Source organism: Nicotiana sylvestris, chromosome 6 (genome assembly GCF_000393655.2).
Source record: "Nicotiana sylvestris chromosome 6, ASM39365v2, whole genome shotgun sequence".
Classification (NCBI taxonomy): Eukaryota; Viridiplantae; Streptophyta; class Magnoliopsida; order Solanales; family Solanaceae; genus Nicotiana; species Nicotiana sylvestris.
In genome coordinates this window covers 146,019,371-146,040,180 of record NC_091062.1, presented here as the reverse complement: position 1 = coordinate 146,040,180, position 20,810 = coordinate 146,019,371, and the positions used below count along the sequence as shown (strand labels likewise).

At 38.8% G+C, this 20,810-nt stretch overlaps 1 protein-coding gene across 1 annotated transcript; it reads left to right on the top strand.

Moving 5' to 3' along the window:
* Window positions 1–1,862: 1,862 nt before the first annotated feature.
* On the top strand, window positions 1,863–7,031 carry LOC104246593 (protein LIKE EARLY STARVATION, chloroplastic). Its single transcript, XM_009802433.2, has 4 exons — window positions 1,863–2,450; window positions 4,289–4,929; window positions 5,602–5,792; window positions 6,374–7,031. Exons 1-4 carry the CDS (start codon window positions 1,934–1,936, stop codon window positions 6,747–6,749), a joined length of 1,725 nt encoding a protein of 574 aa, XP_009800735.1. The 5' UTR covers window positions 1,863–1,933; the 3' UTR covers window positions 6,750–7,031.
* The last annotated feature ends 13,779 nt before the right edge of the window (window positions 7,032–20,810 follow it).

The window sequence follows — 20,810 nt, the reverse complement described above, 5'->3', positions numbered from 1 at the left end:
ATGTTATCTAATTAACACATCACTAATTAGAACGATAAGTATAATAAATAGAAAAAAAACACACTCCATCTAAATGTTTTCTACAAAACATCAAATATTCTAATCGTTGATGCCAAAGGAAGAACACAAAACCTTACTACTATTAAAGAGCTCTTTGCGCTCATGTTGAAGTTACAACTCATTTTTTTTCGGCGCTTTCTATGTTGGAGTTCGTTAATCACCCAGCATGCACGTGCATTGAGCGTGCACCGGGGATAGGAAGCGGAGTGAGGCAGAAGTTACAGCTCATTCAGTAGACAAAACGTCTCAATTAATGAACTTGCGCGTATTATTAGCTTATGTGCTACGAATATTAACTCTTTCGTGCAATGAATACAACATATATTAACTGTAACCAAGAAGAAATACAAAAGTACAATTTGTATCGACTGTATATAGGGGTGTATACAAATGATACAAATATTTATCGATTGTATTCGTTCGAATACAACTAAGGTAAAATACAGAAATATAGAAAAATAAAGTGCTCTTGTTGAAAGTCGAATTCAAGATCTCCGCTAACTAAGCGCGCCCTCTAACCAAGTTCAAAATAATTAATCTTTTATTTCATAGATTTTCTATAAAAAAATCAAATATAACTACAAATGGCAAATTTGCTGAACGTATAGCTACGAAAGTTAAATGTTAAATACAATATAAATATTTGATTTGTCATGTAATTTTTCCAATTAAGAAAGTATTTTTTTAGATCTCTTATGTGTAAAAGATAAATTTTTTATGTGTAAAAACAAATCTCTCTATATATAAGATGGGTCATAAAACTAAAAATAAATAAATAATCAACCACAAAACCATTTGAACTGAATCAGTGCCTAATTTTGAGTGTATGAAAGATATTAAAACCCAAAAAGAAAAGAAAAGAAGTTCTAAACCTTATCAAATGATATGCAACCATTTAATGCAAGCCACATCTGTCCAAGGTGATTTGAATCTTTCTTTTTGCTTTGTATTTCTTGTACCGATTAAGAATTTAAACTTTATGAGTTTAAAATTTTAAAAAAGTGATTTTAAATATTATTATTCCCTTCGTTCACTTTTACTTGTTCACTATGCTAAAATTATCTTTTCACTTTTACTTATTCACTTTAGTAAATTAAGAGAAAGACAATAAAAATTTTCTGTTTTACTCTTAACTACTACTCCCTCTATTCACTTTACTTGTCCACTATGCTAAAAATACAGTTTTATTTTTACTTGTCCACTATACTAAATCAAGAGAAAGACAATTCTTTTTTCCTGTTTTACCCCAATCATTAATTACTCATTTTCAAAATTATTTCTCAAGACTTTTGAAATGTTATTATTATTAAGGGTTATATGGTAAAATATATACCACAATTATTATTTCTTAAGAGGCGTGAAAAATTCAAAGTGGACAAGTAAAAGTAAAGCGAAGGGAGTAGTTCCCCAAATTTTTTTTCAAGACTTTTTGAAATGCTATCATTACTATGGGTATAAATGGTAATATGGGTACTTCATTTATTATTGAGTACAAAATTTATTGTGGACAAGTAAATTAAACTGAGGGAGTAACTGGTTTCGAAATTTAAATTCTATGCATATTTTGCAATTTGTACCATATACATAATTTGAGTTGAAATTAAAGAATTTAACCAAACTCATATATATTACATTTTACGTACGCCACTGTAAATGTGGCACCACCCTTTACACATTACCAAGCAAAAGGAGACAGCATCACAACCTTCCTTCAATTTCAAGAAAACTTTTTTTAATCTTTCCAAAACGAATAATAAAAGAAAGCTATAAATAGTTGAAAATCCCGAAAACCACTTCAATAATAAAATACTTCTCATCACATTCAAAAATATCCACCGCTCTTTGCTCTGCTTACGGAGCTTGACACTCTCCAATGGCGACCCATTTCCCCACAACATACTCACGCGCCGTCGCACGCGCCTCCATTCCGCCTCCCAATGAACCCAAGCTAGAATACCCATTTACCATTTCCACCGAAAACTTACAAAGCCATTGGAAATTAAACCAAAGAAGAAGGAAGAGTTCAAGAATCAAGGTGTCAGATGATGGCAAAGACTCATATTTGGATATGTGGAAGAAAGCAGTGGATCGTGAGAGGAAGTCAATTGAGTTTCAAAAAATAGCTGAGAACACTGCTGCTGATGTTGAAGAAGAAGTGAAGGAAGAAAACCCAGAGGTGTTGGAGAAGAAGAGCAATGAATTCAACAAGATTCTTGAAGTTTCACCTGAGGAAAGAGATAGAATTCAAAGAATGCAGGTGATTGATCGTGCTGCTGCTGCCATTGCTGCTGCTAGGGCATTGCTTCAGGAGAATCCTGTGCCCCAGAAGGATAGCATTTCGGGTGAATTGAAAGCTAATGGTGGTGGAGCTGAGGAAAATCAACAACAAGGTAAAATTTGGTTCGTTCATTATCTTTTATTTTTCCTATTCACAGCTTTCTTTGATATACTATATTTTACTCCTTGCCACATGTACATGCCTATACAAAAATTCTTAACTTCTTGTTAGTAGCAGATGCCAACATATGAGTAATGGGTGCACGTACACACGCTCTCTCGGCTTAGACTTTATATGTATATAGAAATTAGAGAAAATCTTTAACAATATGCATACATATTGTCTATGAGTCTTTCGATGTGATTTAAACAGTTTGCTAGAACTAAAAGTGTGTATTCACCCTGATTCAAGAAAACATATTGTTTCTTCGTTGACTTAGGCTTATGGCATTAAATTAGGATATAAACTCGTGTTAGAGCTTCTTTCACCCATTCAGTACTATGTATTCTATAATGAGCACTCAGAGTATACAAAGATCACTAGGATAGTTGTCCATAACCTTTCGCATTCTCAATTTCTTTTTGGAAAGCTATGATATATCTGCTATAGGTTTTACTGATTTTTCCGAATTTATTTTATGTCAAATAAATAAAGACACGAGGCAGAATTTCCATTTCAAAATAATTCTGCTTCATATTCTTTTACTTTTTCTTGATCTCTTTTTAAAATGGCCTTTTCTTTTATGTTCACAATCAAAAAGCGATCATAGATATCCTCTTTTGAAATTTAGAAATTTCTGACTTTTTTATTTGTTAGCAATATTAACATTCCTTTTATTATGCCCTTGATCTATAATTGCTGTGAGATAGAATGTCAACTTGTGATTTACGGCACTTGATCCAATAGTAGAAAAAACATGTTTATCTGCAAAGTAGGAAGCGGCAATGAAGTTTTGCCTTTTCTTGAGAGCTTGTGAGTAAAGGCTCTGGGGACTACTTAAGTGTGTGTAAGAGAAAAGAAGTTTAAAACAAATGGCTTTATGACATGCTCTTACCAGATACTTGATGCTTTTCGCATTTCCTGTTAAGAAATATATTTCTCTTTCTAAGAGTGGAGGAAGTTTCCTCTTCCATTCTCGGACGTCTATTTATTAGTTGCATAGATTATCTTAACCTTGGATTGGTTGCAAGGCAGTTGATTATGCATTCAAAATAGTTCCTCTGAGGAGTCATTTTTGTACATGCTTACTTGATGTTTTAATGTCCGTTCTAATTTTCAAATTCACATTTGATGTTGTATTAATTTCTCGCATTCCGTTGCATTCATGAAGTTTGTATTTAGAAATTGATAGTTTTTTCCTCAATAGGTGGAGTTGTCATTTCTTCTTTTGACTCATATTGCTATGTTCTGTTGGTTGGATATCCAACAACGATACTGATGATGTTTCAGTGCTGAAATGATTCAAGAAACTCTTGGTTCTATGTAACTGTGCTTAAGCTTTTCTACTTTTAATGCCGAAGTTTTTGTCCCTCATTCTTGTAAATTTAAAAGCTATTTTTAACTGACAAATAAAATGAAATAAAAGAATCCTTTCTGCTTCTACTACCCTTTACCTTATTTTCTCCCTTCCCAATGCTGAACGAAAACAACACCTTTTTCTTTTCAAGAATTATGGCCTTTAATGTGTTCAAAGAGAATCCCTGTTCTCATTTGCTACACACTTTGCTATTACAACCCTGTTATGAGATTCCTCGCTCTCCAAGATTTTATTATACAGTTTATGCCGTAATGTTTTCTTATGTGTGGTGGTGTCGTACTTCACAATTTTAGGAAATATGATATTACTTCATTGCTCATACTTCACAGAGAAATGTGATATTACTTGTTCCAATCTTTTACTCCAGTGCTATTACATTGTGACTCAGTTATATAATATTTGTACTTGATCAGGATCGCAGAATGTCATCTCCATTGTGCCTAAATCAGGAACAATTATGGGAACACCAGGTCCAAGCTTCTGGTCCTGGACACCTCCTTCAGATAGTTCTTCTGATGACATTCAGATGAAATCAGATGGGTCTCTGTCTCCAGACCCACTAAACACTGTGATAGAGAAAGAACGATCTCCAGATTTTCTATCTATCCCATTTCAGAGTGCTATGGTTGATAGCAAACATAGTGCTCCCCTTCCACCGCTTCAATCACATTTAGAGGTTGAAAATTTGGATGCTTCCAGCTCAACACCTGAGATACCTCACCAGGAGGAGGAACGTGAACTTGGCATTCTGTTCTCCGCAAATGCAGCAGAAGCAGCTTATGCTCTTAGCCAGGAAAACGAGGTATTATCCCAGGGAATCAATCCAGACGGATCAAGATGGTGGAAGGAGACGGGGACTGAACAAAGACCTGATGGGGTGGTCTGCAAGTGGACGCTAACCAGGGGCGTTAGTGCTGATAAAACTGTTGAATGGGAAGACAAGTATTGGGAAGCTGCTGATGAATTTGGTCATAAGGAACTAGGTTCGGAGAAGTCAGGACGAGATGCTGCTGGGAATGTATGGCATGAGTTCTGGAAAGAATCGATGTGGCAGGTCAGACTTCACGTGCTTGCTCATAGTGATGTTGATAAGTTCTCTTTTGTGCTAGCTATTGGTTTACAATTGATGAGTCTAACTGCAAGACTGCTTTCTATTCCCAGACAAAAGTGAAAACAAGGAAGATGAAAAGAGAAAGGGGAGGGGGAGGATATAAGAGGAAACTTGCTGTGAAGAGTTAGAGGACAACATAAAATTTCTTGTCCATAAAACCATAACTTCTTTCTTAAAACTTCTTAGATGCTTTTGGTTCAAATCTATCAATACCTATTGTCTAAGTAACGTCTGGTTTCTTCTCAATGAAGCTACACAAATTAGGCACTAGAAACATTTCATGTGGCATGATGAGGTGAACTTAGCTATTTTGGTCCGGGAATCATAGGAGGTTATGGTCATCATCATACACGTTCCTCCCCCTCTGGGTAACTAGTGCTGTTGAACCGAACATTGTATAAGAACTTTGTGCTCCTATTTTTTCTCTCCTTGTTTTCTGTCCTCTATCTCTGTTTGAAATTTCCATTATTAAGAATTTAAATGAAAAAGCACAGTGATTCTGTATATCCGGTGAAGATAGGTTGTAACTTGGAAGGATGGGATTTGAGAAACTATGGAAATACTTTTGACGCTGTGTATCTTATCTTATTTTCTCTTTATTGTGGCTCTGTGCAGAGTGGTGGGCTTGTCCACATGGAGAAAACTGCAGATAAGTGGGGAATGAATAAGAAAGGTGAGGAGTGGCAGGAGAAATGGTGGGAACACTATGGTGCTGGCGGCCAAGCAGAGAAATGGGCTCATAAGTGGTGCAGCATTGATCCAAACACACCCCTTGAAGCCGGTCATGCTCATGTTTGGCATGAAAGGTATGAAGATATGTGTATTCTATTTTTCAACTTAAGATCTTAGCTCACATGTGCACTCAGGTAACTATCATTGAGTTTAACATCTGGAAAACCACTCTAGTTACCTTTTCCTTCTTCTTGGACTTGTAGCGAGTTTCATTTATTCCTACTTTTGGTACTTGAAAGCATATCTCTAGCATCTTTTGTTGTTCTTGAACAACCAAATCTTCTGATTGTTCCATATTCAGAGGGTATCATATTCTTCTATAAAGTTTGGAAGGCTCTATTTTCAAGGTTTTTATGTTTTCTCAGACAAACCATATCGATATGAACATTATAGATCTAAGTTTAAGATGTTTGAAGCCCTCAATTTTGAATAGACTTGTATACTTTATTAACATTTCCTGAATGCTGTCTACTTTTAAACTTGTATACTTGATCATAGGCCGTGAGAGAAGCTGAAGAAGAGCATGCATTTATTGCTAACTTTAAGAACTTTGTGATGCTTTCTATTCAATGGTGCAGCTGCTTTCTGCTTATCAGATTGTCCCCTTCATGTTATAGTAATTCCTTACCATGTATGGTGCAAATCCATTTGGCAGGTGGGGAGAGAAGTATGACGGGAAAGGCGGTAGCACAAAATATACTGATAAATGGGCTGAGCGCTTTGAGGGAGATGGCTGGGCTAAATGGGGTGATAAATGGGACGAGCACTTTGATCTAAACGCACATGGCGTCAAGCAAGGGGAGACATGGTGGGCAGGCAAAAATGGAGAGCGTTGGAATCGCACTTGGGGAGAGGGGCACAATGGTTCAGGATGGGTGCACAAGTATGGAAAGAGCAGCAGTGGGGAGCATTGGGACACCCATATAAATGAAGAAACATGGTATGAGAGATTCCCTCATTATGGTTTCTACCATTGCTTTGAGAACTCAGTCCAACTCCGTGAAGTCAAGAGACCTTCTGAATGGCCGTGAGGAGTAGTTTTTTGTGCTTTTGATACTATCGACCAGGGATCAACGTAGATACAGAACATATTATATGTTGTTCGTTCAGCATATCAGGCTATTATGAAAAGAGTGTAGAAGTGTACGTGTTTCTGATGTTAGTTCAATTCTTGTAAGATAAGTAGTAGGAGCATATTTTAAACAAAGAAGTTGCCTATATTGCTACAATATTTGCTCAGAAAGGCATAATACCGTATGGAATTTCCTCCTGTGTGTCTTGAGGCTTATGATAGTAAACTGTTACTTTTTCAATGTGCTGGAGGAAGACATGATATAGAAGAGGAAGAATTGGAAAAGATTAATTTTGGTAAAATGAATGAGGCAAGAAAGCAAAATGAAGAAAGAACCTTTCCTATTGGATTTACATTTTTAATTCGTTTTTTCCTCCTCTTCTCAGTAATTTCTCTTATCGTCTTTCATTTGAACTTAACTCAGTTTTACATGTTGCATCCCTTTAAATTTATTTCTATGAAGATTGGCAGTGTAATGTAACGCATTGTGATGCAATAGAAGTGGTACTATCTTAAATCAGTTCATTTGTAAGATTTTCACTTATAAGTGAAAGCACAAAGGGGTGAATTGTAACCAATTTAAAAACCTTAGTTGACTATGTAGGTAATTAGTCGACTGGACTTTATACAATGATTGATCGCAGCAGAAATAAACTGAGCATACAAAAAAAATAAAGGAGGCACAATAATTTTTTTACTGGTTCAGTACTGGTGTGGTACCTACGTTCAATTTCCTTGGGTCACGAGGATTCTCTTATATCTTTAGTAAGAGTTTACAAGAGTGATGGTTTTAGTACGTTCACCACCAACGATATACATAAACAATGTTTCTTTCTAATGTTGACACAACTCTCGTTTTATTTTCTAACTCTTCCTATCTTTTGCGACACTTGTAGACTCAAGAATACATTGTTTGTAATAAGAATTAGAAAGACATAGAAACAGATGATATAGTTGTGTGCCTTTGGATGTCCTTCTACTTCTTCCTTTATATAGCTCAATGAGTCTTCTGTTTCCTTGTCTTCTGGGACTGTATGATAGTAATTATTGGAGATCTTTCCTTGTGAGGCATAGACATCTAAGAGTGAGACCCAAGGGTAACCTCATGAATCTAGCTTGAAAGGGTAACTAGATTCATCCTTAATCTTGACGAATTGCTTCCTCCATTTCTCCTTGATTAGAGCTTCCACAGATTGTTCTAGATTTGGTCTCTAGCCGTGATTAGCTCTCTTTCCATTCTTACGTGCTTGTGATCTTTGATAAGGCTGATTGATTGGCTTTCCTTCTTTGCTCTTTGATTGATTGATTCTTTTTCCATGCAAAGCAAAGTTCAAAATACATAGCCGTTGAGTATGATCTTCTTTCCTTTCATCAAGGTCGATGCTCTCCAAATCTGCACAATGAGATGTCATTAGTCAAGGCTTCTTTAGATTATTAAACATTATTAAAATTCTAAACTTAACAATCTCCCCCTTTTTGATGATGACAATAATCTAAAAAGAGTTCGACTAATTTAGGGGGTACTTCCCTTTTACGAGTGTACTTTTTTTTTCTCCCCCCGTCTTAGAGCTCTTCCTTGTCTTCCTTGTTTGTTGCTCCCCCGGTCTTTGTACTCTTTTTTTATTCTCCCCCTTTGACATCAATCAAAAAAAGCAAGAAGAACAATAGCTAATAATAGTACCAGTTAAGCAGGCAAAAGATATACACAACTAGCAGTTATACTGGGCATAGTCGATTGACATGCCCATCCAGACACAACCAAAAGAAACACTTTTAACATCCACCACATAAAACAAAATAAAAAAAATTGTCTAAACATCCAGACACTTAATTCCTTCCAAGGAATACTTCAGGGTGTTAATCACTTTGGTGCAGAAACTGTCATAAGAGGCATCAATATCTTTGATAACTTTGGTCTGCTTCTCAGTTACATCCTGCATACCCCTAATTCCTTGCCTCTTTGTGGCTTGGAGAGTGATCCTTAGCCTAGCCACATCTGCTCCAGTCTCCTTGGTTACTGCCCTGATCTTGTCCATTGTTCCTGCATAGAGGTTAGCAATTCCTTGATACCTGCAATGTTTTGTTGCATGAGCAACAACTAATCTGAGGAAAAGGATTTGCTGGCTTCAAATTTGATCCCTCGAGTACTCTGATGAGGGATGAATTCAGGTACTTTGTCTTTCTTAAGCCAAGTTCCCTCAATCAGGGTATATCCCATCATGGCAAATGCAGTCTTGTCATATGTCCTGGAGACGGTTTTAAGAGCATAGAGAGATAGATCCACTTTCATAACTTTCAAGATGTGAGAGATTAGTAAACCATAGGGAAAACTATTTGTAATGACCCGACCGATTGTTTTACCTTTTAGAACCCCGTTCCCCTAAATAAGACTTCTTGTACTTGCTTTTACTGATTTGTGACATGCGGGAATGGTTGGTTCGGGATTTGGAAGAGTTTGGGTTGAAATCAGAACACTTGGTTCCTTAAGGTTGGCTTAAAAGGCCAAGTTTGACTTCGGTCAACGTTTTGAGTAAAGGACCTCAGAATCTGGATTGGAAAATTCCAATAGGTTCGTATCATAATTTCGGACTTGGGCGTATGTCCGGATCGAGTTTTGGATGACCTGGGAGCATTTTGGTGCCTAATAGAGAAAGTTAATTCCTTAAGAATTTTGAAGTTCTTAAATATTTGGTTTGGAGCAGGTTTTTGTGCTATCGAAGTCCGAATGGAATTCTAAGACTGGAAATAGTTATGTAGTGTCATTTAAGACTAGCACGCAAAATTTGATGTCAATCCGAGTAGTATAAGTACATTTCGGCGCGTTAGAAGTAAATTGATGAACTTGAAGTTCATAAGTTTGATTCAATTGGTTTTGGGGGTGATTCTTAGATTTAGCGTTGTTTCGGGCATTTCGAGGGTTTGAACAAGTCCGTTTTATCATTTCAGACTTGTAGGTATGTTCGGGCGAACGGATGCGACTCGAGTTGAGTTAGGAATTTAGGAAAGGGATGAAGCTGCTGGTTGCTGTCAAAACCGCACCTGCGGTTGGTAAGCCGAAGGTGCGAGACCGCAAAAGCAGTCCACCTATTGCAGATGCGGCCCAGGCCATGCAGCCCAAGACCGCAGATAAGGCCGTTAATCCGTAGAAGCGGAATCGCAGAAGCGGTGGGCCTGTCCGCAAGAACGGTCCAGATCACAGAAGTGGTCTTCTTTCCGCAGAAGCGATGGGCGCAGGTGCGGCCCAGGACTACAGATATGGAAATCGCAGAAGGCAGTGGCCTTCATTTATTATGGGCTCTAGGCCATTTTTTCTCATTTTCACTCATTTATTGGGTGATTTTGGAGCTCTTGAGAGACGACTTTCACCTAGCATATTGAGGTAAGTTCATCCTACTTATTTCTAGTTTAATACTTGAACCTCGGGTAGATTAACACACAAAGATTAAGGAAAAATCATGGGATTAGAGCCAAACCTCGGCTTTTGATAAAAGTTAGATTTAACCACGAAATTTGTTATGGAATAAAGTAGAAATCATATATTATTGATCCTTAGGTTATAAAGAACAACTTTCTTCGAAAAATTTCGGAATCCGGTCATATGGGCCCGGGGTCGGATTTTAGGAAACTTGTGTTTAAGGTTGGGAAATTACTTTAGTAAATAAAATGCGAACTCTTGAGCTTGTATTGACTGGTTCCTACCTTGTTTAATTAGTTTTGGATCGTTCGGCTCCAAATTAAGGGTTGAGCACGTTCTTGGTATTGGAAGTATGCTTTGGAGCGAGGTGAGTCTCCTATCTAACCTTGTAAGAGAGAATTGTTCCCATAGGTGAAATTATTGAATAATTTTCCACTAAATGCAGGGGCTACGTACGCACTAGGTGACGAGAGTCCGTGCATAGCCACTATTATGCTTAAGTCCGGGTAGTCTAGGACCCAAAAACATGTTTTATGTGATATTCTTGTAACTTTATGGATAATGTGGATTGCTTAAATCATGTTGAATGTGGTAAATGAAATTAACAAGAGGAACATCATTTTCTTGACCTTTTAAAGAAAAGTTGGCATTTATGTGATGTAATTGCTCCCCTAATATATTCTTGTCTGCTCGTTTGTTGTGCTTAATTACATTTGACTACGTCACATGTATGATTCGCGAGCGGGGTAATAGATGCATCTATGGTTCACGCCGTTCGACCCTCCGGCAGTGCACACTTTATTTTTATGTTGGATCAGGTCGTACGACCTCGGCACTACTTGCCCATGCTTCTTGCTTGGTATTTATCTGTGGATTGGACTTTGTTATATGCCCTGAAATGTAAATGACTAACTGTGATATTATCTAGGAAAGGACATGTTACTTCTTGCTATAAATTATTAATTATTTGTGCTATCCATGCTTAGTATAACTCTTTCTCATATTATTTGACCCTAGTAAGTGTCAAGTCGACCTCTTGTCTCTACTTCTTCGAGATTAGACAGGATACTTACTGGGTACATATTGTTTATATACTCATACTACACTTCTGTACTTAATTATACAGGACCTAAGGCAGGTACATCTGGTTACCAGGATGGTGCACATTCTTGATCGTAGTCCGAGATTCCACGGTGAGCTGCTCCCTTCCTATGCCGTTCAGCAGCACGATGGAGTCTCTCTTTACTTTTGTCTATCTATTCTATTTCAGACAGTAGGATAGATTTATTCTTTTGTATATTCTACTAGATGCCCACATACTTGTGATACCAGGTCTTGTCACACACATTAGTAGACTATTCTTTTGGGGATTGTATAATTATTTTTGTACGTTACTAATTATCACTTGTTTTAACTTCAAATTTAGAAATTTTGTACTTGTTTTAGTAAAGTAAATTGAGAACTTATTAATATTTCCGCGTTGGCTTGCCTGACAATGGTGTTGGGCGCCATCATGACCTATAATGGAAATGAGTCATGACAATATGGTATAAGAGCACTAGGTTCACGTAGGTCTCACAAGTCATTGACAAACCTAATAGAGTCTTGAAAATCGGTACGGAGACGTCTGTATTTATCTTCGAGCGGTTATAGGGTGTTAGGAAACTACTCTTTATTCATTTCTTATCGTGAAGTGGTTGGTATACTAAATTTTCCTCTTCTATTCTATCACAGATGGTGAGGACACACATGGCAGATGCTCCAAACCCGGGAGGGGCTGCTCCCCCCATTGCTAGAGGCCAAGGCAGAGGTCGGGGGAGGGCACCGGCCTGAGGTAGGGGACGAGGGTGTCCCAAAGTTGTTCCAGTAGCACCACCGATAGATCCTGCGGGAGATCCTATCATTGAGGAGCAGGGCGAGGTGCCCGCAGCTAAGCCTACCCCGACGGACTTTATGACAGCATCGGGTTTCCAGGAGGTCATGGGTCGTATGCTGCTGTTCCTGGACACCATGACTCAGGCTGGTTTATTTCCAGCAGATCCAGCTATATCACAGGCAGGAGAGGTAGCGCAGACCCCTATTGCTCAAGCTCCTGGTCATGCAGCTGTAGTGTATCAGACTCCGGGTGCACTACCCGCGGATAGGGCTCAGCCAGTTGCTACAGTGGTGCCCGAGCCTAGAACAGCTGCGAATGGTGTGAGCACGTGATTTTTGTTTTCGCGTGACAATCGCTCCAAAAGAAATAAAAATAATAATAATTGGTCCTGCTGTACAATTTTTGGGATTTTTACATGGCACTTTGTTAATTATTTGTGATTTTTGCCCATTTTTACTTTATTAAAACAAAATACAAAAATGTACGCGTCATGCGTAATTTGAACCGCAACACGTTTGTTAAATAGAAAATCATAAACAGGCATCGTTGTCCGTGATTTTGTTTTGTTTGATTTTTACCTATTTTAATGTGTGTGTAAATAATTGTAAGTGTTTATTTAATTTTAATTTGATTTTATTTAGTTTTGTTTTTTATTTTTATTTAAAAAAGAAAAGAAAAGAAAAGGAAATAATAAAAAAAACCCCTTCCTTTTTCGGACTTGGGCCAATTTTAACGAATTGGCCCAAACAAATTCAGCCCAGAACCAGGCTTGCCCGATCCTTGTCCAGTTGACACCAAAGACGTCCAAAAGACGTCGTAATGGTTGAATCTGATCTGAGCCGTTGATCTCAGATTGATCAACGGCCAAGATTACATTTCCCATACCCACGAACAAAACCCGACCCGTTCCACCTAGACCAACCCAAACCCCGTTTAGATGAAACGACACCGTCTCTTCTAAACCTTCAGATCCAAGCCGTTGGCCTTGATTGATCCAACGGCTGAGATCAACCCACCCATCCCATATATAACCTTCTAACCTTACCCTGCCCCCCTATCTGATACCCCAGCTCCCGTCTTCACCGTCTTCCCCATCAAACCCTAGAGCCGCCCCTGTATCCTTCACCATGAAAGCCGGCGGCATGGACGCCGGTGACCCTACCCTCAACACCATGGATGCTCCTCACCATCCTGAACCCAAATCCACCAACCACACACCTCGAATCCCATCCCACCTTCTCGAATCTTCATTTGAAGATTCGAGTCGGAACTCGATCTATATCAACCGACCTCAACTTCACACCAGACAGTCCCCAGACCCCCCTCGTGACCAAACCATGCTTGGTTTGGTCCGAATCTAACCAGGGAAACACGAATCCCAGATCTAATTTTTTGAACTCTAGTTTTCCCCGTGCATGTTCCGTGTTTTGTTCAAACTGAAGGATTAAGGTCTAATGGACCTTAATCGAAGTGTTTCTCATCTGAGAAACACTTCGATTAAAGCCCGTTCAGCCTTAAGAAAGGTCTGTCCAAATCCAAGTTAAGGCTTTTGATTTTTCGAGACTTGAGGTGAGTCTTGCTTTTTCTTTTCTTTTCTTATTTGTTTTGGTCCATGTGATTGTTCTAAAAGCTGTTCATGTTTGGTGAAATCTGTTTTTTTGAGTTTTATTAACTGTGTCCTGTCCACCTTGCCCGAGCCTTTGTGTTTGATTTGTTTCTTTCTTCTACTTGTTACTGATAATGTGTATATGTGTACGTGCTGTGCGAATAATTGAGCTTCAAATTTGAGCTGATTAGCTGACCCCTCGAGTACAATTCTGCTTAGTCAGTATAATTCGAACCTTGTGTGATACTGTTAAATGTCTGATTTTTGGCTACGATTGTATGTGTTATAACTAATATAGTCGAGTCGACATGTGTCATCAATTAGTTTCAGATGTTTGAACAACAAACAAATCGACCTGCTTCTGTAAAGCATTTGCCTGAATCGATTAAGAACTGAGTTTAGTTACTTATAATTGCTAATTTGATTTCAGAAATCTAAGGTTAGGTTGTAATGGTAATCTGAACTGGAGGGCATGTGCACAACATGGGCATAAAGGCCCTTTTGAATTAAATAGTTTGACAACATGTGCTGTCAGACTACATCCTACTGCCCATGTCTGCTTTTAGTTAATAAAATGGGAAAGTTAAGCCTGCCAAGGGAATGATGGGGTTTAATACTTAAATAGCTAAAGTGGAACTGAAAAGAAGATGGCACATGGGAGGGGTTTCTTTTAATCTATCAGGCTGTAAAAGGGGTAAGGTGAAGGCTTATAAAAGGGAGGACATCTGATAGAGGAGGGGGGACATAGATACACAGAAGATAGGAGGAGAGGAAAAGAATACCACCTGATATTAGGAAAGGAGACAGAGGGAACTAGAAAAGATTTCTTTTAATAACTTCAGTATTAATTTTCAAAACTGAAGATTGATATTTGGATTTTGGAAAGAAAAGAGATAGAGGGGGGGATATACAGAAAGTAGAAACTATCTTCTTCTTCCTGCTGATTGTTCGATTCCCAGTTTGTTTAACCTGTCTCAAATAAGTGCTGATTTCCTCTCAAGTATCAGCTAGGTTTCTGTTGTTTGGTTCTTATTGGTTTGCTTTCTTTTGGAATTGGACCGTTTGAATTCTGAGCCCACTCCTCTGCTTGTTGCTGTCATTTTTGTTGCCTCTTCCCATTGGCTATAACTGCATCTTGCATTGGGATTTTTGTTACCTGCTGTTACTGCTGCTGCACTCGTTGTCATTGTTGCTCTGCTGACTTCCCTTTTCTTCAATTGTCAAAAGACTTCCAGGTACACACTTCTGAAACTATTTGTTGTTGAAAGTTTGAAGCCTTGAAGCAGAAATAAAAGAAATGAATGTTGATTCTTTCACAATACCCGTGTTCAAAACATGGCCATAGGTCGAATGGTAGTCGGCCTGCATTTGTTTAAGCTCAACTGCAACTGCTCTGTATAAATTAACATACATTCTGTTTGAGATGAACTATTAGATAGCATTGTTTAATAGTGATGACAGTATAACATAGACAGTATGTTTGATTTAGTATACATTCAGTTTCAGTATAACATTCTGTTTGATTTAGTTATGACAGTATAACATAGAACCATGGCAAGCACCTGTATGTATTTTGCCTAGACCACTGAATTGACAAATCTGTGGTACTTGGTCTGGGATAAATGTATCCCAAACAAACTCTCATGCAGTCACATTAAGAGTCTGGCTATGAATGCCAGCTCTCCTGTCAGATTATTTGTTCCGATATAGGTTCGATATCGGGTCTCGGTATAGATTCCTTGTTTCGAAATAATGCGATGACTGTTGAGGAAAACTAATAGGCGTTTTTGAGTTCAATTAGTAGTAGTTTTCCTAATAAACAGCCAATTTCATTTATCAAGTCCAAATAGGCTAGCGTTTAAAAATAAAACTTGGAGGTCGTTAAATATAACTCAGTATATGTTGTTAGTTTGCTTGCAATCTCACTTAGCAAATTAATAAGCGTATTCACTCGATGAAGACAAAGCATGAGGTAACTCTCACCTCATAAACAATCAATCAGGTAATCAAACAAATTTAGGTTCGGCAAACATAGTAAAGATTCAGTCTGTATTTGTTCAAACAAGTAAGTTCGGTATCATCTTTCTTTTATTTTTAGAGACAAACATAATAGAAATGTAGTCACTGTAGGATACCCTTCTAAAATAATGAGATGAGCCTCGCCAAATAAAAATGCAAATTGCGGGGCCCTTAATAATTAACCATAATAAATACTCAGAGTTTGGGATGGACTGTTTAGTGAATTCTACTGTCTTCCCCAAAGATAATAACGCGTTAGACTTTCTAGGCGCGACTTAATTAAATTACATTCTTAAATTCGGGTGTGCATTTATGTGACCCAAATTCAAATCTCAACAGGGTCGAAATGTGTTAACAACTACGGGTGCATTGATTGTGACGTGGTTTGAGATGCATTTTCACGACGTTGTAATTCTATAAAAATAAATGATAATAATAAAAGCGGTTTAAACTTAATAAAAGCACGTAAGTCATAACATGTATTTAAATCAGATATTTAGCCATTATAACAATTTAAGCGACCGTGCTAGAACCACGGGATTCGAGGGTGCCTAACACCTTCCCTCGGGTCAACAGAATTCCTTACTTAGAATTTCTGGTTCGCAGACTTCATTTGGAAAAGTCAAAAATTTCCTCGATTTGGGATTCAAGATAAACCGGTGACTTGGGACACCAAAAGCCAAACCTTTCCCAAGTGGCGACTCTGAATTAAATAAATAATCCCATTTCGAATATTGTCACTTAAATTGGAAAAACTCCCTCGCGCATTTAACCCTTCGGGGCGGGCGCGCAAAAAGGAGGTGTGACAGCTCTGGCGACTCTGCTGGGGATGGTGAACCCAGAACCACTGGTTCAGGGTTCAAGAATTCGAGCTTAGAATAATTGTTATATTTGGCTTTATTATCTGATCTTTATTACATGTTTTTGCATAACGTGCTAAATGTTGTCTTTTACCGCTTTGATATTATCTGAACTGTATATAAACTGTGCCGAAACCCTTCTCTTCTTACCTCCGGGGAGAAGCTCGCTGGTCGAGACTCCCTATTCTGTTAGTGTCAATACCTGAAATAAGAAAGAGGTCGGACAAGTTACAAAGCCGGACGATCTCGCGGGTCCCCGGTACGTAGCCCCCTCCTCGACTCGAGTTGTCCGCTCGGGTACACAGTCTAGAACAAATACCCAGGTCATAAACCTAGTATAACGAAACTTCATGCCGGATCCCTAGTAGGAACGCTTATTTGCATCATGTTTCATTTGACTTAGGGGGCTCAACACTGGGTCCGTCTAGGACTAGCAACCTGAAATGAAAAGACCCTCATGCTGCATTCCTATCTGTGTTGTGCATTTATTTGCTTCAGTTCCGCATGCCGACCGGTTTCTAAAAAAAAAAAGAAGAAAAATAGCGGTATAGGGAGATAATTACTTATTTTGGAAAATAGAACCAATGTCCGAGTAGTGTCGAAACCTCGCCGGAATTTCTTCTAAAATGTGTGTATATAAAAAAAAAAGATTGTCCTTTAGTTCAATTTTTTTTAAAAAAAAATATATAAATTTTTTTCTTTTTATCATTTTTCAAAATAAAAAAAAGGGTATTTATTTTTAAAAGTAAAAAAAAAAGGACGGAAAATTCATAATTCAAAAAAAAATGTTGTTTCTTTTGTAGCACCCTTTTTATAAATTCAGACTAATAGTCCAAATATTTCTCAAAAAATAATTAGTAATAAATATTTTCTTTAATCTTTATCTCTTTTCAAAAAATAATAAAAATACGTATTCTTGATTTTTAGGTTTATTTGATTTTCTCTATTCATGATAGCCCGAACTACGCCGGTTTGATTCTCACCGGATGTGAGATACGTAGGCAACCCTCGTCGGGTTCAACCCCATTCTTGCTGAAATAGCCAAAATCAATGAATGAAAAAAAAAAATGCGTCGTAAAAAATCGGGTGACGTTGTTTTGTCATAAATAGCCGAATGTTCCCGAAAGGGACGCCGGAAGGCTGACTTTGCATAAACAGCCACCTTTGGGTCTTGTTTAGCATTTTTGTCCAGTTGACCCACACAGCCTTAAAATCTTCGTCCCCGAAGTGTTTAAAGGCCGTGTTCAAAACTTGATCCCCTCTGTAAAATATTTTTGAGTCAAGTCATTTTTGTTAAAATCACCTTAATAAATGTGCAGGATGAGCACGATGCAAAATGAACATTTTTCAATAATGACCAAAATCCCTGTCAAGTTACGGCTATGGTGGAATGATCTAGGTGTTGAAGGACAAAACGAGGTTAAGAAATATCTGAAAGGTCTTGTGGGTTTGTTGGAAATCCAGCCTCGGGGAGATATCATAAGAGCTTTGGTTACCTATTGGGACCCAGCGCACAATGTTTTCCATTTCTCTGACTTTGAACTCACCCCGACTTTGTAAGAAATGGCCGGATACATCGGGAATACTGAACTTCCCTTGAAGGAAAAATACTTGGTCGCCCCAAGAGTTGTCACGGTGCATAGGTTCCTAGATTCATTGAAGATACCTAGAACAATCCACAACCCGGATCTGGCAGCCGGATTTTGTACTCCATGCTTCATATATGATAGGTACGGTCATGAGGGGGATTCAATAATCCAATCAACAAACTGTGCAGCAAAGGAGTTCGTCAGAAGTGGGACAAACACAGACGGGTAGCTTTCATGATGATGTTCCTAGGCCTTCTGGTATTTCCAAGGAAAGACGGAAACATTGATTTGAAGATATCCGGGGTCGTCAGCACTTTACTCACGCAAAGTGACAGTACTCTCGCGCCAATGGTGGTATCTGACATCTTTCGAGCTCTTACAGCTTGTAAAGCTGGGGGAAATTTCTTCGAAGGTTGTAACTTGCTCCTACAGATATGGATGACCGAGCACCTCTGCCATCATTCCGAGATTTTGAGCCATGGTTCCCCGGAAAAGACCTGCATAGAAGAATCTTACACGAGAACCAAAGAGATCAGTTTGCCCAAAGGAGTCCTGGCATGGGCCTCGTTCTTTCAAGCTCTTACTGCCAACCAAATACAATGGACGCTAAGATGGTTGACTGTTGATGAGATCCTATATATGTCGGCAACTAAAACTCATTTCTTACTGATGGGGCTTAAGAGCATTCAACCTTACGCACCCTGCCGAGTTTTGAGACAGTTCGGAAGATGCCAGACAGTACCTCATGAGGAAGATCTTAGCACTCAAGCAGTTGAGATAAGTCCTAACGGACAATTCCCAGAAGCAAAGATTCGCCAAATCTGGAGTGAGTGTCAATATTTGAAATCAGATACTTGCGTGCGGGATCGAGCCAAAGGAGAGACGGCGCCAGGTTACCTTGCATGGTACAGAAGGGAACTTGAGCATGAAAGGCCAGCTAAGAGACCCCACATCCGGAATTTCACCGAATCATCGCAAAGGCAGTGGGATTGGTTAGCAAAGGAAAGAGGCTATTGCGCCGAAATCAGCAGGTTAAAGCAACAAGTGGAAAGTTTGAAATATGAGCACAACGTGCAAGATGCTACCAATCTGGGAGAGCGGAACAGGTTAATTCAGGACAACGAAAGACTCAGAGCCCAGATCAAACAGATAAGGGTGGATGCGGATAAACAGCCAAGGCATCGATCAGACGAGCAGCTGATAAAAAGGCTAAAAGGTGAAATCAGGGAATGGCAAGATGGTTTGGAGAAATCTGAAAACGTCATAGCAGAGCTCAAGGCACAGTGGGATACAAGAGCAGATAAGCATCGTCGATGCCTGAATCAATTGGAAGGCGACCACGAGAAAACTGTTGCTAAAATAAAGAGAGAGATGGCTACACTTGAGATCAAAGCAGCTAATCAGGCCAAGGGTTTCCAAATTGAGAGCAGATACTGGTACGACTCAATAGCCCAGATGAAGTTGGAAGTACGGCGACTGAAGCACCAGCATATACAGGATGCTCAAGTATTCAAGATATGTAGCGATCAGATAGGACGCCTACTCATAGAGAAGAAGCAAACCAGAGATAGGATCAAGGCCATTGCCCATGCCATCACCAGACGATGTCTACAATGTGAAAACATGTCCAGCATTACCGTCCTCTCGGCAGTGATGAGTTATGTCAAGCAGACTATGCATGAGCTGGAGCAACTTGAGAGGGATCTCACGCCTAGGACCGCGGTGAGGCCGAACGATGCCCCGCAGAAACCAATTTTCAAAACCATAATGCACTCATAAGTCAAATCTGTATCTTAGCATCTTCTGCTTGTTTTTACCATCAGGGTGATTTTTAGTCTATTTTGAGTCTAGGTTTATTTTCAAAGTTCGCTTTGCAAAATGTAGTTTGTAATAGAACATTTCAACAATAAGGAGTTTGTTTCTTTTACGCTCATTTGTGTTTTTTCGAACTACGTAATGATCTGATTCGCGTAGGCATCGTGATACGTAGGCAGTCCTCATCAGATCCGGTCGCATTTCTTTTACTGCAAGAAAAAAATAAAAAATAAAAATAAAAAAAATAATAAAAGAAAAACAAAAAAAAAGGGAAAAATTAATAAGAGGAAAAATGCCGGAATGACGCATACTCTCGTAGCAAACATATAGTAATCCACTTAACTGTATAGGTGCATCATGCCCAACGTGAGATTAACTATCTGTTATTTGCTACAAATTAACCGTGCGTTTGTCATTGAGTATATCCAGGGTTTTTGAAAAGACGGTTGGTTTGGTGAAAGTCTGGCCTCGCACTCATACTTCACGAGGTCAAGGAGAAGTGTTCAACTACCTGTTGTTAGGACCAGAAGCAGTACTCACACTTACTTCACCAAGTCAAAAGGAAGTGTGGAAATGTCTTCAGAAATTCCATTGCAAACGATCCCTGTTTCTGAGGAGAGCTCAATCTCAGCCGTCCTCACACCTGAATCCGCAACTGCGGAGGAAAATAGAATCCTACGGCTCCGCATGTTGGAAATGCTGGACGACTGGAATAATGGGAAAGAGCCGCCAAGTGTCGTCCCCGGATTCCCTGAATTATTCTCCAGGTCAAGTGGGACTTCTAATGTCCCCATAAATTATCCTGCTACCCCATTCGGGTACCCAGCCACCTCAGCCTTC